Source organism: Brassica napus, chromosome A5, assembly GCF_020379485.1.
Source record: "Brassica napus cultivar Da-Ae chromosome A5, Da-Ae, whole genome shotgun sequence".
Classification (NCBI taxonomy): domain Eukaryota; kingdom Viridiplantae; phylum Streptophyta; class Magnoliopsida; order Brassicales; family Brassicaceae; genus Brassica; species Brassica napus.
In genome coordinates this window covers 28,595,217-28,622,270 of record NC_063438.1, presented here as the reverse complement: position 1 = coordinate 28,622,270, position 27,054 = coordinate 28,595,217, and the positions used below count along the sequence as shown (strand labels likewise).

Sequence of the window (27,054 nt, the reverse complement as noted above, 5' to 3'; positions counted from 1 at the left end):
ATAGAAAATTTTACAAAATTACTGTCAGTAATTTTTTTTTATTTGATAAATCACTATTTTATTTTCGGTATTTTAATTTTTTTTAATTTGAGTTCTAGTTCTAGTTCTAGTTCTGAGTTTTAAAAGTTTTCTATAAAAAAGTTATTATAACCAACCAAGGAAAAGCCCAAACAATAAATTTTTTTAAAAAAAAAAAGACCATAAAAATCATGTCTTTAAAAATCATCATAAGCAATCCAAATCATCCAACATCCAGCATAAATAAAAATATCTCCAACAAAAGCATAAATAAGAACAAAGGAGTATATTCTCTCAAAACCAAAAGAAAAAGAAAAGAACAAAAGAGAATCCTCTAGAGAATATTCTCTCACTCATTCAGGAGGACAATTGAGCATGAGCTTGATGTTTTGAACAGTTTGGCTGATCAATCTACTCACTCTGTCCACTGCAATCTCACTCACACTTCTGGTCTTACTGTTTTCATCAGAGTTAAGGATCTGAAAAGCCAACATGAGTAAAGTTCCCTCACTGTTGTCGCTTGAGATGGTGAAGCCAGAAGGAAGGATTGGAATATTCAAAGGATCAACTTCGCCAGAGGCAGCAATACTCATTGTAGCCATGTCAAGAGGAGAGTACACTATCATGCCTCCTAATGCGTCCATGTAACACTCTTGTAGCACCATCATCTTCTTGTGTGGTTCTTGTACCATATTTTGTCCAATATCCCACAGTGGTGTAGGCTAATATTAGATATAAATACAAGTAAAGAGTATTAGATGATTTATGTATATTTTTTTTGTCAATAGATGATTTATGTATATATATAACAACCAAAGATTAGTTATATTAAGAGACAATTCAGGGATTGTATGTACCTGGAGTAGGGTGATGCAGTTTGTTCCACTTGATCCGGTGAAAATGCGAGCAGACTCAGTGATTGCGTTTCCACGACAAAGAACGTCCCACTGTTTGCATGCAAACGTGGTTTGTTGTTAAGATGCGACTCAAGATAACGATAAGAGGGAAAAACATGCCAATCCGAAGCTTTCAATAGGGATAATAGCATATATTAGATGTTTCAGACCATCGGTCCTTCGTAGTATATACTATGTTGTCGATAATAACGCATGCAGGTAAGGGAAATAAAAAAAACCTATATAGGATGGCCTTTTGTCGTCAAAAAATAAAAATAAAGAAAGAAACCTGGTGACGAGTGTCGTTGCTTCTCAGGAAGTTGAAGACTTGCAAAGGAGTGAGAGGGATTGAGAGACAAGATGCAGCAGTGACAACTAAACCGGGTAGTTGCCCGGGTTCCTTGTTCATCCGGATCGAGATTCTGACTCCACATTTCGATTGCTGCGGGAACTCAACCTTCCCGGACATGATCAACATTTCGTTGAAGATCTTCAACATTCTTTCCCCTAATTTCATCACACTCCTTCGTCCTTCCACTGTCGGTATAGCTGTCAAAACATTATATCTTTATCATTAACATCAAAACTAGTGTCACTAAATATTCCACTGATTGATTATAAGAAATATATATATTTGATTAGTAAAGTTAAAATATACATGAAACATACTTTCACTCCAGTCAGTAGCCGGCATGATTAGGATGGAGGAGAGAGCCATTCTCTCACACATTCTCTCAAGGGTGACGATCCAACGCCTAGCTCCATAGCCCGAACTGCCACTTACAAGCTCTCGATACATCTTATGTGTATGGGCTGTATGGTCCACTTCCACATGCTCTATCCACCTTACCTGAAATATTTCAGTAACATCAAATAAGAAAATATAATGAATACATTTGTACGGATTGATAGACATGTTGAGATCGTTCGAGGCAATAGACACCTCGGTGTGAGCATTTGGCAAGGATCGGATGAGACAACCAGAAGGACGTTTATAACAAGACGGACTGGCTTGGTCAGAGTTAAAGATGTGTTGTGAGTCTTGTGATACATCAGCAATAATCCAGAGCCCTTCACCGATCTGTTGGCAGCATCTAACGATCATAAACTCCCTTGGTGGCACTAGTGGCGACAATATGTGTAGTTGCTCCCATATCTATCGACATTCAAAAATATATCACATATGTTAAGATCGAATCAGATTTTAGAGTAGGACAAAATATTCTACATAACTAATTTAATTGATAACGTTTTAAGTTCCACATTGAAAATACGTCTTACCACTTGCAAGACATTCAAGTTTTCATTTATCGGAAGCTCGGATCCGAGCGTATGAATCGTCTTGGCCTTGTTCACGATCGTTGGAAAAAGCATTTTCCATTTCTCCTGCAATAAAAAAGTGCATGTCACATTTTTCTATAACTATCTCCAGCACTAGGAGTGTATCATTTTTTTTCCAAACACACATTTAAACTATTGAAAACTGCAAAAATAAGAAGAAATGTTCGATTAAAATGCATGGTCTTCTAATTGATTTAAACAAATATGTATAATATAAAGTTTAAAAATTCGTATTAAAAACATATATCAAATGCAAATGCAGCAGTTAATTTTCAGCTAATTAATATAATACTAGTATTTATTTTGCATAATTGAATACATACCGAATCTAAGAACATATCAATCAAGCTTGTTGCCTCAATAGGAACCACCGTGATATCTTTAGAAGACTCGACACGAGCACTCAAGTTCCTGAAATGTTTGATTGAGTGCGAGAACTTCTCATAGCTCTCTTGATCAATCACATATGTTCCATCAATAGACGACATAACCCAAAGAGCTTCATCGGTACGAAATAGCCGCTTAAGCTCTTCAACCGCAGTTGCCGCAGTTTCAGACAGCTGCGGTATATCCAATTGGGGTAGTAGTTGTGGTTGGATGGTTTGAGATTCTAATGAGCTAGGTTGATTGTATGGATTCATTCCATATGAGGTGAGAGCTTCAAAGGTTTGCTGTCTTTGAACATAAGTGAGTGAGTCCAACATGGTTTGTTGATACTTGTTGTTGGTTGTCGTTAAGCTGTCACGCTAAAATTTATTTTAAAACATATGTATTAGTATGGATTATCAGCTAGAAACAAAAAAAAAATCGCATTTTCAAAAATAATTTTCTCGCTAATAAGTAGTTTACAAAATCATTTATAACCAATAGTTTACTATTGATCTGATACGTGTAATCATATTCAGCATACTAGTATCTAATTTTGAAGTTATATTATCATTTTCGAGTAGAGATAAATATAATTTTGTTTCATAAATCAACATGAATAATATGATGATGGATCAAACAAATATCACAAAATTCTAATATTGATATATGTGTTGGTTTAGAGAAATGAAATCGAATGATTACCTCCGTTTTCAAGAAAGCGTTTTCTAAACGCATCTTGTGGAGATTACTTTCGCGATCATCTCTGCCGAATGGAGGACCGCCACAAGGTGGACAAGTCACAGTCTTTAAAACCTCGATCATCGCAGCATTCTCCAATTGGAGCTTTTCATTTTCTTCACGAAGCAATATGTTTGAAGTTCTCTCATCTTGAGCCTATAGCAAATGAAAAATATATTAATAAAATAAAATTTATTTTTTTTTTTTTGCAACACTAATAAAATTTAGTTTAATATAAATATAAAGGATTTGCTAAGATTACTTTGCTTTGAGTTCTTTTGTTCTGAAACCAAAATTTGACTTGGTCTATCCCGAGGTCCAACACACTGCAAAACGCTTCTCTCTGTGATTCGTTTGGATGAGGACATTCTTTGAAATAACTTCATTCATAAAAATTAAAAATCAGTGATTAAAAAAACTCAACAAATTTTGAAAACTAATAAAAGATTGATAAGTAGATTTACGCTTCTAGCTTCTGAATCTGTTGAGGAGTGTGACGATGACAAATCCTCTTCTCTTTTGACATGGCATTTACTGAAGTATAGTGTTCGTTGTCTGGGCTTCCATCACCAGCATAATCCATTTTGTTCTTCACAGAGAAGAAGTAGATTTGCTTCCGTAACAATGCTGTTTTTTTTTTTGTTAATTCACAAGTTTGTGAGCATTTATATGGAAAAGGTGGTGCAATGCTAATAAAAAAATATAAGTATATAAAATGGAAATAAAGGGAAATATATAATTACTATTAGAGTGGATACTATTATATGTAAAAAAGGTAGTTCTTAGTTTTCTTTAATTCAAATATGTATTAGAGATATATACTAGATTTGTTTTGTGTACATTGTTCTGAAACTCAAATATGTATTAGAGGTAGCAGTTAAAAAATAGATTATCAGTGATTCAAGATTGACCGGTTCTAATCGAACCCAATGACTCTCAATATCTACCATGCAAATTGGATTAGTTCACTATGATATTGGATAACTATCGAATCTATTCTGGATCGGCCCATAAACATAACTTACGATCTGGTCCATACAATCGTTCTGAATCATCTGATTACCACATGATTGAATCAACTTTTAAGGTTGAAATCTTATATTTCTTTTTGTGTCTATACCCAACTTTCAATTCATATTTGGATTAGTCAAGATCAAACACAGATTTTCTAAAGTCAAGATCAAACACATATTATCGAATATTCGATCAACCATTTATCCAATCAAATCAACTATCAAACTTGTTTCTTTCTTACAAAAATCAAGCTATATAGATTTTCCCATATTCAAATATTACACATTTGACCAGCAGATTGGATTGGATTCATCAAAATCACATTTGGACCATCATAATAATATTGGTCCAGATATATCAAAGGCATATAACAAAGCTTTTGAAATGGATGGCTAGAAAATAGATAATTGTAATCAGTGCCGTGCGAAGGTTTTCGGAGGCCCGAGGCGAGTTCAAAAATATATTTTACATGATATATTTTTAATAATATATATATATATAACACTCAAAAGTTTTGAATTATTACATAAACGTTTTCTAAATTTTCTTCACCAAAATTTTATAAAATAAAATTTTTAAATCATGAACAAAAAATATGAATTTGTAATATAAATACAAAGATATAAATTTTTGATTGAAATGTTGGTAGTTGTCAAAAATGTAAATCTTAGCATTTAAATTAACTATAATAAATAATATATTGAAAATATTATATTTTCTTTATCAAATTCTCATAAATATGTAAAATAAATCTAACTCATAGCATATAAAAGAAAAGACCAATGTGATCAAATATTTACAGTTTTTTAGAAGTAGAATCTTTATAGTTTTATTTAAAATATAGCAAAAATGATTACTAACCTAGTTACTTTAAACAGAAGTCCAATTTAAATTCAAATAAAAATAAAAATCTAACTAATAGAATATGTTAACTACCATGTAAAAATATTTTTTTTTGTAATTTGGGGCCCTAAAATTTCTATAAAATTTGGGGGCCCTAGGCGAATGCCTTTTTCAAAAGCCTCTAAGCACGGCTCTGATTGTAATATACTAAGCGTTTTCATGCACCATGTTCAGTAATAAAAAATTTAAACAATTTATTTAGATTTTATTATTTTCTTATTAATATTTTAATAATTTTTAATTTAATTGAATACAAAATTAAAATAAAATAAATAATTTTATTTATTTTAAATATATATATATATATATATATATATATATATATATATTTTCGTATTTGGACCATCATATTAATATTGGTCCAGATATATCAAAGGCATATAACAAAGCTTTTGAAATGGATAGCTAGAAAATAGATAATTGTAGGAGTAGACCAAACTTTTTTTTTTTTTGTCAAACGTTTTTACGTTTATAGTCCCGTAACCGCCAGGCCGGTATATCTAACATCTCTTTCTTTATTCACTGGTGGCGTGTACAGCGTGTGGGATGTGTCCCATTGTGTTCTCCGTTTCATAGTCTATGTGCTGTTTTTCATGTTTTTTTTACATACAAACAAAAGTGATAACTGATAACTACAGATTTCATTTTACTTTAGTTTATTGAAAGACTAATGTATGAATACAACATACAAGTCGAAACGTATACTCCAAATTTTTAAAAACAGTCTACTTAATTGGCTTTAACAACCGTGACTGGACATGTTGCATTTGTCACCACATGATTGCTCACACTACCCAGCAACATCCTACAGAAGAAAAAAAACATGATAACGTACACATTATTCATTAGTCAAACCCTTACTTGCTATAGTCTATGATTATGTGTGTATACGCGTCTCTTTCGTGTATTCATGTATAGATATAAAAATGCTCGATCAATTTAGTAACGGAAGTAACTATTTAAATCAAATATAAATCGAATTAATTTTACACCACAACAAAGCAGTTCAGTTCTTAATTTATAGGTTTCTACTTTCTCTATATAATGAAAAAATCGGAAAGCAATTCAAACTATGATAACAATGTATTACCTTTTGAGAGGACCCAAGCCTCGACTGCCAAGAACAATAGAATCGAGTTTTAGATTTTCGACGGCATCGCAAAGTTTCTCCCTTGGATCTCCCCAATACACTTTTGCCACCACCTTCACCTTTAAATAAGAAAAAAACATTTAAAGAAACAAACACAAAACTGAAACGACGACCAAAAACAATAGTAGTTGTAATATTAAAATACCTTCTTTGCCCTAGAGAGAGTATCAAGAACATTAAGAACCTCCGGATCATAAGCAAGTCCATACTGTTTAGAGAAATTAACCTCTCTAAATTCTTCCAGGGGAATCAAAGCTGCAGTAATTAGTTAGTAATTATTTTAAATGATCACAAGTAAACTAAGATATTTTTTTCTTTCTAAAAATATGAAAATATGGTAATTATATACATACGTGAACCGGTTTCCTCAAAGAGGATTTTGCGGGTGTGCTCAGCGTTTTGGGGTTGAACATGAATCAAAATGATGGTGTCTCCATCGTCAAGGAGATTCTCCGCCGTCCACCGAAGAGCCGATTTGCTCGTTGGAGAGTAGTCCATTCCCACACCCACCGTACGTGCTTTAACCATTTCTATTACTATTTCTATTTCTTTCTCTTTCTCGATGATTTCTAAGTGAGATGTTAAGAAAGCAAGGTAGTTTGATTTATAGTATAACCGGTTTGATGGTTTGGAGAATAATTGGGCACACAGAATTCTAGATATTTAATGATTGCTTTTTCTTTTGGCTGTTTTCAGATTATGATGGGGAGATTCTTGAAGTTTCTAGGTGATCTGTCTTGCTTACTTTTCCTAAAACACTACAAATAGTCATTAGGCATTAGGGCATCTCCAACCCCACTCCATATTTTACTCCAAAATTGAGAAAATTGAGTAGGAAATGGAGTGATGAACAAAAAATAAAAGCATTACTCCATTTTTTTTCACTTAATTTTCTTAGGACATAATTTTCTTTCACTTTTTTTTTTCTTTCTTCATCACAATATGAATTTTATCTAACTTTGTATGTGTTTCAAAAAAAAAAAAAAGACTAAGTTTGTATGTATTATCTTTGCATAACACTGTGAATTTTTATTAACGTCTCATTTCATTTGTCAAGAGAAATATACACATATATATTGTTGATAAATAAATTGTTTTATTTTTAGCTACATTTGTAACTCAATTATATGTTAATCAATGTCTTAACTTGGTAGTGGGCAAATAAATGATGTGTGTCACTGAAGACCCATAGAAGATAAGTATTTGATATATGGTGTGTTAAAGTGAAGTTATCTTTATATCACTTGCTGTCCAAGAAATTAATATTCTTTGTCAACTTTTAGCAAAGGCAATTATATTCTTCAACTTTTCTTCTTTTATAAGCTTTTATTTACTCATAATTTGTTCGATGGAACTAGATACCAACCTATGAAAGCAACCTTTTTACAAGAAAAAACATTTCATGGCCGGGGGAAATGAAATATCAGAAAGAAAAACTGATAAGCAGAAATCGTGGGCCGACAGTTAATTAATTATAAGTTGTTTAAATATTCATTGGGCTTAATTACGATGGCATAGTGTATATTGCTAATCAAACAAATGTGAGTGATAATGGTTTTGATGCTTGGGTCTATAGTGAAGCCTTATAAAATGTGTTTTATCCTTTAGGCTTCTGTATGTATAGGAGAGAAAAGGAATACACAATCTTAGGTACGAAGATCTTTTGGTTATATACTAACCTATCAAAGAGATATTTTAGGTATGATTCTAGCGTTTAGTAATTGGTTGTTTGAACTAGATTACATTGGTTAATAATATTAACTGTTACGGTCGTTTCTAGAAATTGAACAACAGTAACATATACAATATGATTATGTAAACCATATTGTCACAACAACTATATAGAAAACGAAATGAATCTCACTATACGGTTTACATTTTACGTGTTTTCAACTTTTTTGTAAGAATTCAGATTATCAATCAATTCAGTATAACGATCGTCCATATAATATCCGATTTTCATTGAAGTTTGAATTTGACAATCACATCAGAAATAAGAGTGTTAATTAGTTACAAGCAAAAGGTTAGGCCTTGACGTTCATCGTGGATAATGGAAACGTCGCGTCCTCGAAGTCAAAGGTTTCTCAATAAATCATCAAACCGAAAGTACGGAGGTTCGTGGAACTGACCGTCCGTCCCACGCGTTGTGTAGTTTCTTTTACATTAATTAACTTATAATCATTGATTGTTATTGATGGCAAAAAAAAATATCATTGATTGTTATTAGTATAAACTAGTATTATGATATTATCTTATCATATCGTATGATTATAAAATTTGGAATAGCAACTGGAAGTAAGCAATACAATAAGATTCGCGACCTTCCTTCCACACTTTGAGCCTCTAATAATTTCATGCTTTTTTTTGTAAAAAACTTATAATTTCCTGTTGACATACATTTCTGTAATGTTTGATGATTATTATATTGTGACCGTCTCTTCCGCAGTTCGCGCAGTGTATAAAATATGGTAGCTACGTTGACTCAGCGCATTATTTGTATTTCCCCTAACCTTTTTAAATGTATAGCCTTTTGACTATTGCATTTTTATCATTCAAATTATTATGCTTTAAACACTCTTTGTACAATATGTCAAAGAAAATAAAAACTCTTTTAAAAGTTGCATAACATACATACCACAAACATTAATGACGCAAAACATTCCAGTTCCTTGAAACTTGAGAGTATCAAACCGTTGTAGTATTTAGGATACGTCCCAACCAAATACTACTATTAATCTGTTTCATAAACTTATCAAGATACTTCAATCAATATTATGTTGAATTTGTGTGCCATCATAACATTATAACCAATTATTACTTGTAAATGAATTGATAAGACTTGGTTAGCTTTTTACGCGGAGTAAACATAGGCTTAGATTTCTGAAAATATGGCTAAAATATAACATATAATATGTTTTATGTAATGAAGACGCGGATTCAATTATCTAATGTCAAACCTGTCCCATATTTTTTTTTTTAATAATGTATGCAATTATTAAAATCATTCTCATATCTTTAGATTTTATATATAACTTCCGTTGTCTTCTTCGATCCTCTCAAAATCAAAATATTGAATCTTACACACATAATCTCCCGATCTCTTGATCAACAAAACACTCAACTATGGGCAACTACGTTTCATGCGCTCTAAGCAAAACGACTTCCTCTAATTTATCATCATCATCATCACCGGCGGCTAAAGTGATTCTCCCGGACGGTGGAGTGTGTGACATCAACGTACCAACAAAAGCAGCCGAGCTCATGATGGAGATGCCAAGCCATTTTCTCGTTGACGCAAAGTCCTTAAAAATAGGTCGTAAACTCATCCCTCTCGCAGCCGACGACGACCTAGACGTTGGAGGCTGCCATGTATACGTAGCGTTCCCCATGACGCGTGTGGCTTCTGCAGCCAATGCATCCGACATGGCTCGGATCTTCATGGCCGGCAAGAAACGTTTGAGAAGCTGTGACAATAGGAAAGTGTCTCCAGAGGAGGAGGAAGATGAAGACGCGAGGTTGGTTAAGGGAACGAAACTGAATCTTGAAGATATAGAAGATTTCTCGGCGGTGGAGTTTATGCATAGGATCTCTGTTTCCAAATCTAAGAAGCCAGAGTTGGAGACAATTGTCGAAGAAAACGTGTCGTTGTAATATTACAACAACCCGATCTATTATTTATTTATTTTATTTACTGAAGTGCCTCTTTTTTTTGTGGTATTAATGTCACAGAACGAGACAATATTAGTCCAGATATAGGTTTTGTTTCCCTTATGTAAATGTTTTATTTGGGGTTAATTTGTGGATTGTGGAATCATTGGTAAATTAAGAATACGAAACTATACTTTACTTAAAAATCTTATGGATAAAATTTTCATTTGATTTCAAATGAACAAATACAAAACTTTATCTGTGTCCACATATTCTGTTTTTTTATCTGTGTCCACATATTCTGTAACTTTACAAGTTTACAAACAAGCTAATATAAAGAACTCTTGACCTAATGCAACAAATGATCCACTTTGCTAAAATGTTTTATTTTTCTTCTTCATCACTTTTTTTGAACTTTTTCATAAAAATGTTAATCTGTTGTGGGATGTGATTTCTCTTTTCTTCCCGTTAATCCCATGTAGTTAATGAATTATGGGGAAAGATAAATCTGCGTTGGTTCTTTTCATATGAACGAAAAAGCAAAGTTTTTTTTCTAGAACAATGTGCATGTGTGTGTTCGAGAGTAATTTTCTCCACGCCTATATTAACTACGAAGTATCCGTTATATACAAAATGAGAAAACATCTCTTGGGAAGGCAATAAAACTCGTCTTGAAAAGCTTCGATGTATCATTGGAAGCTGGTAGTAGTTTAATTTTAAGACTTTACATTAAATGTAACTAGGCCTTGGAACCATACTTTGAGAAACCCTAGTTTTGACATTTTTGCCTGTTACTAACGGCTCGAAACGCTCTGTGTCGATGTCTCTCTCTATAAATAACACTACTACGAATGGTTCTCTCCTCATTCACAAAACATTGACGTTAAACTTTTATACTCTCTCAACAATGGCCGAGTCAAGAAACGAAGGAAGTTCATATGTAATACCAAATATTGACGCATTTTGTGATGGTTATATCTCTTGCATGGAGGCAATCTCGGGTCTGTCTATTACGTCCAGGAATCTTCATCTCCCAGAACAGGGCGTTTCAGTTGAATACCTACCAGAGCATCAGAAACTGAAGATCCCAGCTGCACTGGGAATGTCATGGACTACAACGATCCCGACACTCTGCCACACACGTATAGAATCACACAAACAAGTTTAATAAGAAGTCCTTCTCTTATTCACTCAATTCAGATCACAATCACAATATCAAATCAATAACCTAAAACTCATAAGCTATGTCACATCTTGACATCTTCTTATATAGGAATCAAAGTTTCCTAAACACAATAGGTTTAACATATTTCAATATTTCCTAATCCTTATAGATTTCCATAACTCAATAGGATTAGGTAGCTTCAATCTCAAGTTACTTCAAGCTTACTCCAACATTCTCCCCCATAAGCTTGAGCTCAACTTCATTCATATCCTCAACTCCAATCAAGTTTCTCATCTCCTTGAATTTGATCCTTCCAAGTGATTTGGTTAGTATATCAGCTCTCTGTTCACTTCCGGGCACATGATCAACTTCTACTTGCTCGTTTTCCACACACTCTCGAATAAAATGGAACCTCCTATGTATGTGTTTGCTTCTACCATGAAACACAGGATTCTTTGTGAGTGCTATTGCTGATCTGTTGTCGACTCTGATCATTACTCGCTTGCAAACTTCATTGAGGACTTCTCCTAGCAGTTCTTGAAGCCAAATGGCTTGCTTTGCTGCTTCAGTAGCAGCCATAAACTCTGCTTCACAGCTTGATAACGCCACAATCTCTTGTTTTGTTGAACACCAAGTTATAGGACTATCTCCAAGGTAGAAAACATGGCCTGTAGTGCTTTTCCCATCATCATTGTCCACATTATGCGAGCTATCACTGTAACCTTCCAGTTTCAAGTTACCACCACGTTTAAACCGAAGACCAAGAGAGCATGTACCACGCAGGTACCTCAAGATTTGCTTTAGAGCAGCTCCATGACATTCCTTAGGTTCTTGCATATACCTACTAAGCACGCCCACGCTGAAAGAAAGGTCAGGACGTGTGTGTAGTAGGTATCTTAGACAGCCAATGCTCCGTCGATACTCTCTTGCATCAATGTCCTTATCATCAGGTGACTTTGAGAATTTGGCATTCATCTCCATTGGTACATGTGTAGGATTACACGAGCTCATTCCCGTTTCCTCAAGAATCTTCCGTGCGTACCGATCTTGTCTTAAGACAATACCATTCTCTCCTTGATAAACTTCTATCCCCAAGTAATAAGTCAACTTTCCAAGATCACTCATCTCAAATTTAGTAGCCATCTCTCTCTTGAACTCTTGTATTACTTCAAGTGATGATCCAGTAACCAATAGATCATCTACATAAACAACCACGACAAGTAGACTCTTGTTTTCTTCCTTTCGATACAGTGAAGGCTCCTTCGAGCATCTTTGAAAGTTCAGACCTCGCAAGATCTGGTTTAGCTTTATATTCCAGGCCCTTGGTGCTTGACGCAAACCATAAAGTGCTTTCTTGAGTTTATAAACCTTTTCTTCTTGACCTTTAACTACAAATCCTTCTGGCTGAACCACAAACACTTCCTCCTTCAATTCTCCATGGAGAAACGCAGTCTTTACGTCAAGGTGGTGGATCTCCCATCCTCTAGAAGCCGCAAGCGCCATGATCATCCTTATTGTCTCAACCCGAGCCACTGGTGCAAAGACCTCATCATAGTCAATACCATGTTTTTGAACATAACCCTTTGCCACCAACCGTGCTTTAAACTTGCTGATGCTACCATCAGCATTACGCTTTATTTTAAATACCCACTTGAGTCCAATTGGCTTTACTCCAGAAGGCAACACAACGAGTTCCCATGTATTATTTTTCTCTATAGAGAATATTTCATCCTTGCAAGCATCGATCCATACCTTCAACTTCTTGGCTTCATTATAATCCCATGGCTCATCGTTAATGATCATCAAGAGGCGTTCACTTTCAACCTCAGCAAGCAAAATATAGTCATCTAGATAAGATGGCTTTGTACTCACGCGATGTGACCGTCTAGGTTCTTGTGTATCATCTTCTTCATCACCTTCAATGTCTTCTTCATCATCAACTTCAATAACATGTTCACCTTCTTCTTCTTCATCATCTTGAATGATCTCGACTTCTCTTGACTCATTACCCAACTTCTTGAGTTTCACGACAAGCTCTCCTGCTTTAGGATGCTCTGTTTCCTCTGTTTTACTCCAGTCCCATTCTTTCTCTTCATAAAACACAACATCACGACTTACTCTGATTCGCTTGGTTACTGGATCAAGTAATCGGTATGCTTTTGATCCTGGTTCAGTTCCCAAGTGTACCAGTGCTCTTGCTCTATCATCGAGTTTCTTTCTTCCCGGTGCTTCTGTTTTTGCATAACATAGGCATCCGAATATTCTTAAGTGCGAGAGGTTTGGTCTTCTTGAGCGTAGCATCTCATATGGTGTTCTCTCATCTAATGACCTTGTTGCAAGTCTGTTGATTAGGTAAGTAGAATGTCTCACAGCTTCTCCCCATAGGTTATTTGGCACGTTCATATGCTTCAAGATACTCCTTGTCATCTCCATAAGTGTTCGGTTTCGTCGTTCTACAACTCCATTCTGCTGAGGGGTGTAGGGAGCTGTCAAGTGCCTCTTTATCCCTTTCTTGTCGCAGTATTCATTGAATTCATGAGACACAAATTCACCTCCTCTATCGGTTCGAAACATCTTGACCTTGCTCTGTGTTTCTTCCTCGACAAGTGTTTTGAATCTTTTGAATTTCTCAAGAGCTTCACTTTTCTCTCTCAATAATATTGTCCACATGTATCGTGTGTGATCATCTATAAGCACAAATATATACCTCTTCAGAGCCGGTGTTGTTGGTGAAATAGGACCACAAAGATCCCCGTGAACAAGCTCTAGTGGATTAGAAGCTCTAAACTTCGTTGCTTGTGGAAAAGGTTTCCTCGCTTGCTTTCCAAGTAAACAAGAAACACACTTTTCTTTCTCAATTTCGACGTTGGGTAAGCCAGTAACAAGTTTCCTTTTTGCCATCAGTTTTAGTGTGTTGATGTTTACATGGCCAAGTCGTGAGTGCCATACAGATGTTTGTGTGGCTTCAGTTATTTGTAGACAGTACATACGATCGACCTCCAAACTGACCTTGTATAGTCTGTTTCTTGATCGTGTAGTACTAACCATCAAGCTTCCGTATCTGTCATATAGCATCAGTGTCTTGTCTTTCATACTGACTTCGCAACCCACTTCAGTAGCCTGTCCCAAACTAATAATGTTGCTTCTTAATCCTGGTATATAGTAGACGTTATTCAAGATTTTCTTCTCGCCTTCCTTAAGAACAAAACGGATTGAGCCCTTTCCTTGTATGTCGATCCGAGAGTCGTCTCCAAATCTTACTTTACCGGTGATGGTCTCGTCAAGTTTGTAAAAGAACAGGCGGTTCCCACACATATGGTTACTAGCACCGTTGTCAAGATACCACACGTTCTCTGTATCAAGATCAGCCTCAAAGCTAGTAGGGTTTACTTTATTCTCGTTGAGGTAGACTACTTCGTGTACCATTAATTCATCAGCATCTTGGGTGTCTTCATCTTTCTTTTCAGCCGTCTCTTGGAGCTTTAGCACTTTGTCCGGACAATCATTAGCGTAATGACCCTGTTTGTCACACTTGAAACAGGTTATGTGTGACGCATCTCCGTTTTGACGCTGTCTATATGCATCTCGCTGACTTTGAAACGTTGATCCAGTGCGACCACGACCTCTTCCTCTCCATTGAGAACGACCGCTTCGACCTCGTCCTCGTCCTCCACTATAGTTTCCTCCATAACTATCTTGGCTTGTATCACCATACATCAGTTTCCCTTCGTCATGTGTTTCTTCTTCTTCTTCAGCGATCCGTTCTTCATACGCTTTCAATCTACCCACTATGTCTTCGAAGCTCGTTGTGTTGAGATCAAGAACTTGTTCAAGAGAGGCCACAATATGTATATATTTCTTCCTTGGCAAGGTCTTTAGAAACTTTTTCACAAGTTTGGATTCTTCAATGGTCTCGCCTAGTGATGCAGATTTTGATGAGATTTCAGATAGTTTCCCAACAAAGAGATCTATTGTATCTTCTTCTTTCATCTTGAGTCTATCAAATTCTGCCATTAGGGTTTGTAGTCTAGCTTCTTTGACCCTCTCAGCTCCAACATGTCTTGCCTTTATTGCATCCCAAACTCCCTTTGCTGTATCAATGTCTCCAACTTGCAAGATTAGAGCTTCGGGTATGGATTGAAATAGAAACGCTATAGCCATATTGTTCTTCTTCTCATCCTTGGATCCCGGGTCAATTCACTACAAGAAAAATGGGTTTTAATAGCATACCAGAATAGCGTTTTTTCCGGTTATGCTATGTTTGTGATACCCGTGTTTTAAAGATAGCGTTTCCATTTAATGAGACGCTATGTTAGAATGCTGATAAAAAAAATATAAAATAAGAGTACGGTTTTGAAGGAGGCGCTTATGTATAATAGCAATGAAACATTAATAGTGTTATGTTAAAGTTGCGCGGTAATGCCCGGGATACTTAGAATTATTTTGCCTCCTAAAATAATTTGTGCTGCCAAATAAAAAAATAGAAACTCCCAAAACATTAGGGTTCTTCCATCTCTCGTATTTGTTTCCCCCATTTCCTCCGTGCGATTGATAGACCCAAACCAAAACCTCTCCTTTCTGATTCCCAATCTCATCAAATTTCAGTCTCCGTTCGATCGATATACTTATCTAATCCAGAATCGGAAAAAACAAGATTGAAATCCATTTCGAATCAGTCCAAGGTGAACTCGGGTTTTTTTCATTTTGTCTCCTCTTCCGATTGTAAACCGTTTGTCTCTTGCCTATTAGTTATTTAGGTTTAATGCATGTCTAATTGAGTCGTTTCTGTGCTCAATGTTGCAGGGAGATTTCGTTCCAAATATTTTGATTTAGGTACTTCTAAATCTTATTCGTTTTTGTGCTCTCTCGGTATCTCGTATGACTGTTGTAATTTTCTGGGTTTATTAACATTGTTTTCTTCTTTTGTAGCTAAATCAAACCAAAGTTCAAGAGATCTATCAGGTAAAATAAGTTACACTCAATTAACTGGTTTACATATCTCGTATTGTTTTGTTCTTCTGGGTTGATAAACTGCGTCTCTTGTATGTAAAATTGGTTGGAGCTGAAACATGGATAAATCTTGGGTTTGGTTACCAAGGTATTAACTTCACTTTACAGTCATTTTAATTTTTCGTATTGTATATGTCACACTGCTAATCTGTTTATTTATCACTTGTTCTAACTCTCCAGGAATAGCCTTGAGTATGAGAAAGGAGCAAGTGAGTTTGTGTCTTCTTCATCAAGCCGTTTAGGTGTCCCAACAGAAATGTTCTGTCCGTGTGTTGATTGCCGCAATGTATGCCATCAGTCTACTGAGAAAGTTTTCGAGCATCTAGTGATTAGAGGGATGGATCCGAAGTACAAGAGTTGTAAATTCTGGTCCAAACACGGAGATAACAAGCCTGATAAGCCATCTGATATCAACTCCTCTGCAAGTGAGCCGTACGAGTTGTTAAGAACAGCTTTCATGCCAACTGAAGACCATCACTCAGCTCAGGAGGAGAGTGCAGAAGCGTCTGCGGGAACTGACAGACCAGAAGAAGCTGAGTTCAGAAAAAAACTGGAGGATGCAGAAACCCCGTTGTACTCTCAGTGTTCAAAATACACGAAGGTTGCTGCGATCATGGGACTGTACAGGATAAAGGTCAAAAGTGGGATGTCTGAAAGCTATTTTGATCAGCTATTGGCGTTAATTCATGATATGCTTCCTGGAGACAATGTGCTACCTAAGTCTACAGATGAGATGAAGAAGTTTCTGAAACAGTTTGGGTTTGGTTATGATGTCATCCACGCCTGCAAGAACGACTGTATCTTGTTTAGGAACCAGTATGAGGATGCGGTCAGCTGTCCAAGATGCAGTGAATCAAGATGGGAGAAGGATAAGCATACTGGTGAAGAGAAGAAAGGGATTCCGGTTAAAGTGCTTAGGTATTTTCCGATAAAAGATAGGTTCAGAAGAATGTTTAGATCAAAGCGTCTGGCGGAGGAGTTGTGTTGGCATTCGACAAATGCATCTGACGATGGAACTATGCGACATCCAGTTGATTCAGTGACTTGGGGACAGATAAACAACAAATGGCCAGAGTTCGCTGCTGAAGCAAGAAACCTAAGATTAGGTATTTCTACTGATGGCATGAATCCATTCTCCATGCAGAACACCAATTATAGCACATGGCCTGTCCTCTTAGTCAACTACAACATGGCTCCAACGCAGTGCATGAAATCAGAGAACATCATGTTGACAATGTTGATACCTGGTCCAACCGCACCTAGCAACAACATAGACGTCTATCTACAACCACTCATAGAGGACTTGAAGAGTTTGTGGGCAGAAGGTATGGAAGTGTATGATTCGTTCAAGAAGGAGAGTTTCACTCTTAGAGCTATGTTGTTGTGGAGTATAACCGACTATCCTGGGTTAGGCACATTAGCTGGCTGTAAAGTTAAGGGGAAGCAAGCCTGTAATGTCTGTGGAAAGGATACACCGCATAGGTGGCTAAAGTTTAGTCGCAAACACGTTTACATGGGGAACAGGAAGCGGCTCATGCCTAATCATCCATATAGAAGACGGAAAGGATGGTTTGACAACACGGTGGAGACTGGTACTGCAAATAGGATTCAGAGTGGTGTAGAAATCTCTTACATTCTGAGGGATTTTAAAAACGACTTTGGGAAAAAGTTAAGTAAGAAGAGTAAGCGAAAAAGGACAACAGGAGATGAGAATGATGTTGCTTCATTGGAGGAGTACGAAGAAGATGATGATCTGTGGCGGTGGAAGAAAAAGTCAATTTTCTTTGAGTTACCTTATTGGAAGGTATGTTTCCTTTTCAGATATATAATTTAACTTATTCTCGATGTTTATATTTCTATACTGATTAAGACTTGTATGAAATATATGGCAGGATATGCCAGTAAGGCATAACATAGATGTTATGCACGTGGAGAAGAATGTGTCTGATGCACTGCTGTCTATTCTGATGCATAGTGGAAAATCAAAGGATGGCGTGAAAGCAAGAAAAGATTTAGAAGACATGGGTATTAGAAGCAACTTGTATACAGAAGTGAGGGGAAAGAAAACTTACTTGCCTCCTGCTGCTTACTGGCTATCTAAGGAAGAAAAAAAGAAATTCTGCAGACGGTTATCAAACTTCAAAGGGCCTGATGGTTATAGTGCCAATATCTCCAACTGTGTCTCACTGGATCCTCCTGGTATTGGCGGCATGAAGTCACATGACCATCATGTACTAATGCAGAATATGTTACCGGTAGCATTGAGAGGTCTACTGCCAAGAGGGCCACGGATTGCAGTGACTCGGATATGCAATTACTTCAACAGACTCTGTCAACGCATTATTGAGCCAGAGAAGTTACTTAAGTTAGAAGCAGAGATTGTGGAGACAATGTGTCAGCTAGAGAGATTCTTTCCTCCATCTCTGTTTGATATAATGTTTCATCTTCCACTGCATCTAGCAAGAGAAGCACGCTTGGGTGGCCCTGTACACTTCAGGTGGATGTATCCCTTCGAGAGGTAGTTTTCTAGATTTATTTATAAGCTTGATTAACACTATACTGCTACTATAACAATAAGTTATATTTTTTTTGTAAGGTATATGAAGACTCTAAAAGCTTATGTGAAGAATTTTGCAAGACCCGAAGCTTGTATGGCCGAGGGTTATTTAGCAGGTGAATGCCTTGCATTTTGTATGGAGTTCCTGCAGAGATCAGTTCCAGTAGAAGAAGCAGTTAATAGAAACGAAGATCATGAGACTTCTCAGAATTTACTTGAAGGTCGGACGCTGAATAAAGCGACAGAAGTGACACTTACTGACAAAGAGAGAGATGTAGCTCACCGGTATATTCTCATGAATACTGCAGTGATTGAGCCTTATGTTCAGTAAGTGAAAATTCCAATAGCTTTGTAAGTATGTTATTTTTTCTTTCACACTAACTTAATGAATATACAGGATGCATTTAGAAGAGCTACAAAGGACGGACGGAAGATGTGCAAAAAACGAAACCATCTTATGGAAGAACCATACTGAAAGGTTTGCACAGTGGATCAAAGAAAAGGTATGATTCACTTATTGTTTCTTTCAAAACTTTCCTTCCTGATTACTTTGTATATATATGATCTGATTTTGTTTGTAATATTTTTTCCATTTAGATACCAACTAACTCGAAGGAACATTCACAGCAGCTGAGATGGCTTGCTTTTGGACCAAGGAATATTGCTCACACGTACAAGGGGTTTGTAGTTAATGGAAATCGATTCCATACAGACGATGTGCAGAGGAAGACACAGAACAGTGGAGTAGCATATGATGCGTTTTCAATGTGCAGAGCTAGTGCCAAAGATGCGAGGCAAATGGCTGATATAGTTACATACTACGGAGTGATTAAGGAGATCATATTGATCGACTACCATATGTTTGAGGTGGCTCTGTTTAAGTGCAGTTGGGCTCATAAAGGAAGAGGACTAAAAGAGGAAGACGGTTTCACACTTGTGAATCTCCACATGAGTCAGTCTACATTTGTTAATGATCCTTACATTATGCCATCGCAAGCTAAACAAGTGTTCTACTCTAGAGAGGAAGATAGCTCCCCTTGGTATGTTGTGATGAGAGCACCACCGCGAGGCTTTCATGAGTTAGAGACAGAAGAGGAGTTCTGTTCTGGTGCAGTAACAGTCCAGACTGAAGAAGATATGGGAGATCAAGCATCTGATGACGAGAGTTTTTGTGTTAGGAATGATTGTGAAGGTGTTCTAATTCATGATTTATGATGAGTTTTTTTTTTTCAGGTAATCTACTGCCATGAATTCCAAAGCTGTTACAGATAAATGTCGTCGCAGCAAACGCCAAGCAGGTCTTGATGTTAGTCCTGAAGTTTCCTTAGCTCAGAAAAAACCCAAGAAAAATGCTCCGATGATGACCACAGAGGAAGAGTACCATTCAGAAGAAGTCGAGAAAGCAACAGAGCATGCGGATTTGGAAGGAACAGAATCAGAAAAAGTCGATGAAACCGGACCTGAAGATGTGGGACCTGAAGATAGTATCCCTGCAACAGAAAATGAAAGTGTGGAATCTGAAGATGGAGATGAAGAGGAAGATGGAGATGAAGAGGAAGATGGAGATGAAGACGAAGATGGAGATGAAGAGGAAGACGATGACACCACACAACCACCATCTCAAGAAGAACAAGTCATTCCTTCTTCGGAGCCACAGACTCAGACACAAACAGAGCAGTCGGATAACATAGTCAAGAAGACTAGGGGTCCAACGAAAATGCGAAAAGTAGCAAAACATATAGAGGACAAGGTCGATGTGGAGTTCAATGCTCTAGGTGAGCATGTCGGTCGTGGATCAGTTACCCTATCTTCTTTCCTAGGTCCTCTCGTGAGAGAGCATGTCCCAGTACTTCTAGATGACTGGAGACATCTCGATGAGAAAACAAAAGATGCTTTGTGGGAGGAAATTCAGGTTCGTATTACAACTTTTTGATAATGTCTGAAAAGTAGTAAGCTGATAACTTCAATATGTATAACAGGGAAGATTCAACTTGACAGAAGAATGGCAAAAAGATGTTGTTTTTAAGCAGATGGGTTGTTTGTGGAGGGCCTCTAAATCCAGATTGTCTTCGCAAGTAAGAGCTACAAAAAACAAGGCTCAACTTCAGAAAATTAAGCCTAGCAACATACAATCTGCAACTGCGTGGAACAATTGGGTTAAAGGAAGATGTACAACAGCTTTTAAGGTAATTTAAATTAAGGATTTACTAGTAACGAGTCTGCTTATATTTATGATAATTATCTTAACTCATAATCTGAATGTGTAGGAACAAAGTGATAAGTACAGGGAACTTAGGAAGGGCCAAATTCCTCACACCACTAGCCGTAAAGGCATGATTCGACTTGCAGATGAAATGGTATGTTTGAAATTTAATAAGTTGCGATTACAAAGAACTTCTATGACAAAATTTTCATTAAACTTGTAGAGGAAAAACAGTAGTGATCCTAGAAAGGTAACTAGAACAAAGGTTTGGGTCGTTGGGCATACGCATTCTGATGGAAGACCTGTGAGTCAAGAATTTGCAGAAACAATAGTAAGTTCATGTTAATTCTTAGATTTCCATTAACTTCGAAGTTTGTTTGTATAAAACACTTAACAATTTTATGATATTTTTAAATGCAGGAGAAGATTAAGAGAATTGACAGTGAAATGGGTTCAAGTTCCGCAGATAATATCGGTGAAGATGCTGTGACTCAGGTTCTAGGAAAGGATAAACCAGGAAGAATTAGGGGGATGGGGCGAGGGGTTACTGCAACCAAATTGGCATTCTTACATGCTAGAGACTCCCATGTCCAGAAGCTTCAAGATACTCAAGTAGAACTTATCAACAAGATTGAAGATTTGAGAAATGTGGTAAAAGACTTAGCCGGCCAAAAGGTAAGTCCTTGAACTAGAGTTGTAATTATTAGAGTTTTAAGTGATCTTTAAGGTTTTAAAAATCTTGTTTATTTCTGTTTCTGTGTTAGAATAAAACCGATTATCGTTCTACTTCTGAGGTTAGCGATATTAGCAAGGGAGGAATAAGGTGCCAGCTACTTGATTGGGTTTCCAATGATGATGTGGTTGTTGCTGAAGGAGAGTATCACTCTAGTGAACCCTACTACAAGATTGGTCGAATTCCATTGGGTCCAAACGCGGCTGCTGTAGTAGTAAAGTCTGTATCAGTAGAAACTGCATCTATATGGAGACCTACAGCAACTTGTTCTAGGCTTGCTCAGGCAGTTGGAGTGAAAATTGCATGGCCAGCGGATAAGCTAATACTGGACGATGATATTGACTTATCAAACAATGGTAACACCATTGGATCAGAGGTAATTATATGTTGTCAGTTTTCTTCCGTAATGAGTGAATACATATCTAATGAAAATTCTGTGTTTTTTTTTTGCTTCAGCCTACTGATGCTTCTTTAGGAAAAGTTCAAATCTTTGATTACTGGAAATCAGAAGATGAATTGATTGCTAAGGGTGTATTGTTGTCGACTGATCCTGCGGAACTAGTCAACCAAATACCGCTAGGACCGAATGCTGCAATTCTTAGAGTGGAAGTGGTTGTAAAATCTGATGCATATATTTGGAGACCAACTACTGAAATGACGAAGATGGGTGATGCGCTACATGGGACTATTGCCTGGCCTATCGATAAGATAGTACTACCTGAACAAGATTCACCAAAAGAATCAAACAAGAATTCGAATCAGGTATGTTTATGAAACATCTTATTTATTGCTTAAGTAAGTATTGTGATAGTTGTTGGTGTTAATATGATTCTTGGATTCAATGATGATATTGTCTTGATTCTGTTTGTTACTTTATTTTGTTTAGAGTGGTAGTAACAGCAGTGGTTGTAGCAGCAAAGGTGGTAAACAGAAGTGCGCCCTCTTGGACTGTAATAACTCTGGACTGAGAGTTGCTTTGGGTCGTGTGTTCTCAACTGATCCAACAGAGAAGGTGCATTTCGTCCCTTTAGGTCCCAATGCTACTAAGGTCTGGATAGAGGTTTCCGAGTTCGATGGGGCACGAGTGTGGAGGCCAAACAGTGAAATTGAATTCATTGGTGATGCAGTTGGAAGCATTGTGGCTTGGCCAAATGATAAGGTTGTTTTAATGTAAGGCAGGTCTGTTGCTTTTGAACTTGTTATGCTAGTACCTTGAACTATTTTTGTTATTTGCTCTACTTATGTAATATATGACAAGAATGGTTTTTATGTTCAATAATAGCAGTTTATGTTTTATAATTTAATGTCTCAAAACTAAATAATTGATTGTATATCACAAAATAAAAATATATAAAATATTAAAATTAAATATATATATTTAATTATTATTTTAAATATACTATATAATAGCAGCAAGAATAAGCTGCTATAATTTCAATATAATATATATAACAGAAGTATTAATTGCTATAGTTGTCTTAACAATAACATCTCGAAAACGCTGTTACTAATAACAATAATAACATTAATTAAGCGCTATTACATATTAATCTATTGCAAAAGAAAAAGCGCTATCGATTCCAAGGAAACGATAGCACCTCGAAAAAGTGTTATCTAATGTGCCTTACCTACTATGACGGGCGATGATACAGCGTTCCTAAATCCGCTGTCGTATCGTTAAATAGCATTTTTCGTCCGCTAGTAAAACCTATTTTTCTTGTAGTGATTGTTTCCCATACCTCACTGACCTTAAGTGCCACCTTCATTCTCATAGCCCAGACAGTATAGTTTGAAGAAGTTAACATCGGAAATTTGATGGAAGCAGGGCCGTTGTCTTTGTGCGCCATGCCGGTGTCTTTGTGTGCTACGATCTCATCCTTGTTATCACTCATGATCGATCTTTAGAACCTGCTGGCTCTGATACCAAATATAGAATCACACAAACAAGTTTAATAAGAAGTCCTTCTCTTATTCACTCAATTCAGATCACAATCACAATATCAAATCAATAACCTAAAACTCATAAGCTATGTCACATCTTGACATCTTCTTATATAGGAATCAAAGTTTCCTAAACACAATAGGTTTAACATATTTCAATATTTCCTAATCCTTATAGATTTCCATAACTCAATAGGATTAGGTAGCTTCAATCTCAAGTTACTTCAAGCTTACTCCAACAACACGCCCCACTCTCTACTCCAGGTTCTGGAAGGTCGCCTCAATGCCCTACACCGAGATAGAGTCACTCGTGAAGACTATACACACGACCACTGTTCAGAAGATCCGTGAAGTAGTCGACGGTCTTGAAATGATGACACCTTCTTCCAAGAGACCTACGTGGGAGACTATGGAAGAAGATTCAGATGAAATGTTTGGTAACCTAAGCAAAGTCTTACAGTTTAACTGCGACATTCGAGACTTTGGTTATCTCCTTACTGAGAATGCCACTGTCACCGATTCTGCATGGTGCAGTAACGTTGATAATGTTTCTTCAGCTCGTTTACGTATCAAGCTGAAGCCATATACTCTTCATATGATTGCTGCTCTTAACCTTGGCTCTGTTGGGGATTATCCTCTTGGAGCTTGGGTTCGTGCTTATGGGTTAGGCGTTGGGATCTATCCTGCCTTAGGAAGCGCCTTTAAGACAGAAGCAGTTTGTACAACTAAGTTGCCTTCTACCGATGAGGAAGCCGATGTTCTAGCGTTTCAACAGAGCTACGAAGAGGTTCTTGAGAACCTATGTCTTAACATCTTGGCGGTCTTTGGGTTACTACACTTGAGCAAGGACAAGACTTACGTTAGAGGAGACGAGTACATGGGTCGCATTGGTAACTCTTACTTGGAAACACTCAAGACTCCTGATACATCTAATGTGATCATTACAAAACACAAGGAGTGTCTTCTACGTATTGCTCCACATCCTTTTGGTATTGCACAAACATATTGGCTTGCAAAGGTTCTTATAATGCCTTCTCTAGTTCTACGTTTCAATCTTCCAACTCCACCTCCTATTAAGAGGATAATAGTGATACTTGAAGCTGCTAGAGAGTGGGAGAATCTACCAGCAGCCAGAGATGTGTTGGAAATGTTTAGTGCTAATCTTTCTCGTTTGAAGACACAAGAGATTGCCATTAAGGAAGCTCCTCCAAGGTACACTGATTATTTTTTGGCTAACATATTAATATTCATTTTTTTGTCTAAGATGTTTAAATTCATTTTTTTGGCTAAGATGTTAATATTACTATATGATTATCTACATGTAACATATTTCCATATTAGCTATATGTGTTTTTGACGATATGATCTATATAAATTTAGGTACTCAGACTTGTATAGGTTCTATGGATGTGAAGAGAAGATTGTGATGTCAAGTGAGGTTTTGGCTGATTTGACTGCTTTGATGCCTGCTACTTACGGTTTTGCAATGGTTGCACACGTGAGTAAGGACGGGAAGAAGAAGGATGGTATCGCTCTAGCTCGCTGTCTGAAGAGTGTGGAACGTGATTTGAAATTTATTGGTAATTTCTGGAAGAAAATGTGGAGAAACAAGTTGCAATAGATGCTAGAACTCGCTTCTGAGAGATCTAAGTATTGAGAAGTAATGTAATCATGTATTGCATTATTCAGTTCTTGAAAATCCAATAAAAAGCTATGCTGCACACTTGCACCGAGACGGAAAAATCCGGAAACGGCAAAATAAAAATTTATAGATACGTCTATAAACTATATAAAATATATATAAATTAAAAGTTCAAAAATAATTATGACCATAAATTTCTACATAAAACATTATAATACAAACACTAAATTATGAACGGCCAAAAATGTTTCATTACAAAGTTACCTTACAACGCATGTGTTCTGTCCTTAGCTTCGGACTAATATATTTTAGTGGTACGCACGTCCTAGGAACTCTCTTGCTGTTTTGTTTTCTTGCACGTATGTTTTTATGCGGACAATAATAATAGTCAAGATCAATGTATGGTTGTTACAATCAAGATTCTTAGAAGAAAAGATGGCTAGATCGCTCAAGAAATCAGTAAAGTTGAGTTTAAGACATGTAAGGATCCGTTCATCAACATCCAGTTTCAAACCTGGTTCTCGTTCCATAGAGAGGGACCAAAGAATCGAGTTTCTTGGAGGAGACAATGGCGTTAGAGAAGAGGAAAACGATGGTGACAGTAGTAGCGAGTATGAAGAATTTGAAGAGGAGGAAGGTGTAGAAGGAGAAGGAGAAATAGAAATAGAAGAAGAGGAACAAGATGATGATGGAAAAAGCGTTGTAAGCGGTGGCAAAACTGAACGTGAAGAAGAGATAGTAGAAGTGGAAGCGGTGGAAGCAGCAAAGGAGGAGATCACTGAGGCAGGGAATAGAGTGATGGTGGTGGTGGATAAAGTGGTTGCATCAACTGGTGCTCTTGAATGGGCTTTGAAACACACATTACAATCACATGACTATCTTTTCCTCTTATATTTCTCCAAACCCTTTAGAAAAGGTTATATCTCTTTTCACTTTTAAATTCATCATCAAAACGTTTTGATCTTTTTTTGTTATGTCATATCGACTAATCCAGCCGGCCTGACTAAAAACAGACACTTATTACTATAGAGTAAAATGTTTAGATCTTTAGTATTATTTGGCTTTCTAAAGATCTTGTAACTTTTAATAAAGGCAAGAAGAAGAACCGGAAACGTGAAGTGAAGACCGATGAACTCGTCCACACTCTAAAGAAACTCTGCCAAACAAAGCGACCAGGGGTGAGTCTATATTCTTACAAAAGCGTTTGGAGCGTTTCAAAACGCTAAAATGTGATCATGTGTATATACAATAACAGATAGAGGTAGAGATAAGGAGACTAGAAGGAAAAGAGAAAGAGAAAGGAGAGAAGATAGTGGAAGAAGCTAAAGAACAACAAGTGACTCTCTTAGTGGTTGGAGAAGAGAAGAAACCGCCGGTTTGGAGACTAGTGAAGCGTTGGGGATGGAAGAAACGGCGTAGCCGAGCTGGAGTTCTCAAGTATTGCCTAGAGAAGGCTTCATGTATGACCATTGCTGTTAAACCAAAGAACCGTAAGCTTGGTGGTTACTTGATCACTACCAAACGTCACAAGAACTTTTGGCTCTTGGCTTGATTCACCTTAAGCCACTTTAGGCTGCTTTTTTTTTCCTCTCTTTACCATATTGTTATATTCCTTTTTGGTTTATACAGTTTTGTCTTGTTCTTGTTTGATTAACAGAGATTTTTTTTAACCAAGTAACAAGATGGATTAATAGAAATTGTGTTTGTAATGATTACCGATGTTATG

General features: G+C 36.7%; 5 protein-coding genes across 6 annotated transcripts; 3 read left to right on the top strand and 2 right to left on the bottom strand.

Annotated features, from left to right (window-relative positions):
• Positions 1-241: 241 nt before the first annotated feature.
• On the bottom strand, positions 242-4,028 carry LOC106450723 (homeobox-leucine zipper protein HDG8). 2 transcript variants are annotated; one of them, XM_013892452.3, is made up of 10 exons: positions 3,827-4,025; positions 3,625-3,742; positions 3,327-3,518; positions 2,579-3,001; positions 2,196-2,300; positions 1,858-2,070; positions 1,584-1,764; positions 1,204-1,463; positions 876-965; positions 242-740 (listed from the first exon to the last, which is right to left on the bottom strand). In XM_013892452.3, exons 1-10 carry the CDS (start codon positions 3,943-3,945, stop codon positions 372-374), a joined length of 2,070 nt encoding a protein of 689 aa, XP_013747906.3. In that variant the 5' UTR covers positions 3,946-4,025; the 3' UTR covers positions 242-371. The 2 variants fall into 2 exon arrangements, with proteins under 2 accessions (XP_013747906.3, XP_048636223.1); XM_048780266.1 differs by having other exon boundaries at positions 1,584-2,070; positions 3,827-4,028.
• A 1,893-nt stretch (positions 4,029-5,921) lies between these two features.
• LOC111207937 (universal stress protein PHOS32-like) lies at positions 5,922-7,096 on the bottom strand. Its single transcript, XM_022706550.2, has 4 exons — positions 6,783-7,096; positions 6,575-6,684; positions 6,370-6,488; positions 5,922-6,084 (listed from the first exon to the last, which is right to left on the bottom strand). The coding sequence occupies exons 1-4, from the start codon at positions 6,955-6,957 to the stop codon at positions 6,009-6,011; spliced, it is 480 nt and encodes a 159-aa protein (XP_022562271.1). The 5' UTR covers positions 6,958-7,096; the 3' UTR covers positions 5,922-6,008.
• A 2,358-nt stretch (positions 7,097-9,454) lies between these two features.
• On the top strand, positions 9,455-10,260 carry LOC106454437. Its single transcript, XM_013896555.3, has one exon. The coding sequence runs from the start codon at positions 9,553-9,555 to the stop codon at positions 10,078-10,080; it is 528 nt and encodes a 175-aa protein (XP_013752009.3). The 5' UTR covers positions 9,455-9,552; the 3' UTR covers positions 10,081-10,260.
• Positions 10,261-16,311: 6,051 nt separating this feature from the next.
• On the top strand, positions 16,312-20,024 carry LOC106425510. Its single transcript, XM_048779174.1, has 6 exons — positions 16,312-16,340; positions 16,433-18,056; positions 18,145-18,770; positions 18,849-19,136; positions 19,207-19,312; positions 19,407-20,024. The coding sequence occupies exons 1-6, from the start codon at positions 16,312-16,314 to the stop codon at positions 20,022-20,024; spliced, it is 3,291 nt and encodes a 1,096-aa protein (XP_048635131.1).
• A 4,723-nt stretch (positions 20,025-24,747) lies between these two features.
• LOC111209548 (ABC transporter F family member 4-like) lies at positions 24,748-26,953 on the top strand. Its single transcript, XM_048780265.1, has 3 exons — positions 24,748-26,244; positions 26,421-26,506; positions 26,584-26,953. Exons 1-3 carry the CDS (start codon positions 25,698-25,700, stop codon positions 26,878-26,880), a joined length of 930 nt encoding a protein of 309 aa, XP_048636222.1. The 5' UTR covers positions 24,748-25,697; the 3' UTR covers positions 26,881-26,953.
• Positions 26,954-27,054: the final 101 nt, after the last annotated feature.

Bases quoted from the DNA above. Each gene is read 5' to 3' on its own strand.
- LOC106454437 (XM_013896555.3), top strand. From the start codon at position 9,553: ATGGGCAACTACGTTTCATGCGCTCTAAGCAAAACGACTTCCTCTAAT.
- LOC111207937 (XM_022706550.2), bottom strand. From the start codon at position 6,957: ATGGTTAAAGCACGTACGGTGGGTGTGGGAATGGACTACTCTCCAACG. The intron at 6,489-6,574 runs GTATTTTAATAT...TCTTATTTAAAG, and splicing joins CTCTCTCTAGGGCAAAGAAG to GTGAAGGTGGTGGCAAAAGT. The intron at 6,085-6,369 runs GTAATACATTGT...TTTCTTCTGTAG, and splicing joins GGCTTGGGTCCTCTCAAAAG to GATGTTGCTGGGTAGTGTGA.
- LOC111209548 (XM_048780265.1), top strand. From the start codon at position 25,698: ATGCGGACAATAATAATAGTCAAGATCAATGTATGGTTGTTACAATCA. The intron at 26,245-26,420 runs GTTATATCTCTT...CTTTTAATAAAG, and splicing joins CTCCAAACCCTTTAGAAAAG to GCAAGAAGAAGAACCGGAAA. The intron at 26,507-26,583 runs GTGAGTCTATAT...ATACAATAACAG, and splicing joins GCCAAACAAAGCGACCAGGG to ATAGAGGTAGAGATAAGGAG.
- LOC106450723 (XM_048780266.1), bottom strand. From the start codon at position 3,945: ATGGATTATGCTGGTGATGGAAGCCCAGACAACGAACACTATACTTCA. The intron at 3,743-3,826 runs GTAAATCTACTT...TTATGAATGAAG, and splicing joins CAGATTCAGAAGCTAGAAGC to TTATTTCAAAGAATGTCCTC. The intron at 3,519-3,624 runs GTAATCTTAGCA...CATTTGCTATAG, and splicing joins ACAAAAGAACTCAAAGCAAA to GCTCAAGATGAGAGAACTTC.
- LOC106425510 (XM_048779174.1), top strand. From the start codon at position 16,312: ATGGATAAATCTTGGGTTTGGTTACCAAG. The intron at 19,137-19,206 runs GTAAGTGAAAAT...ATGAATATACAG, and splicing joins GTGATTGAGCCTTATGTTCA to GATGCATTTAGAAGAGCTAC. The intron at 19,313-19,406 runs GTATGATTCACT...TTTTCCATTTAG, and splicing joins CACAGTGGATCAAAGAAAAG to ATACCAACTAACTCGAAGGA.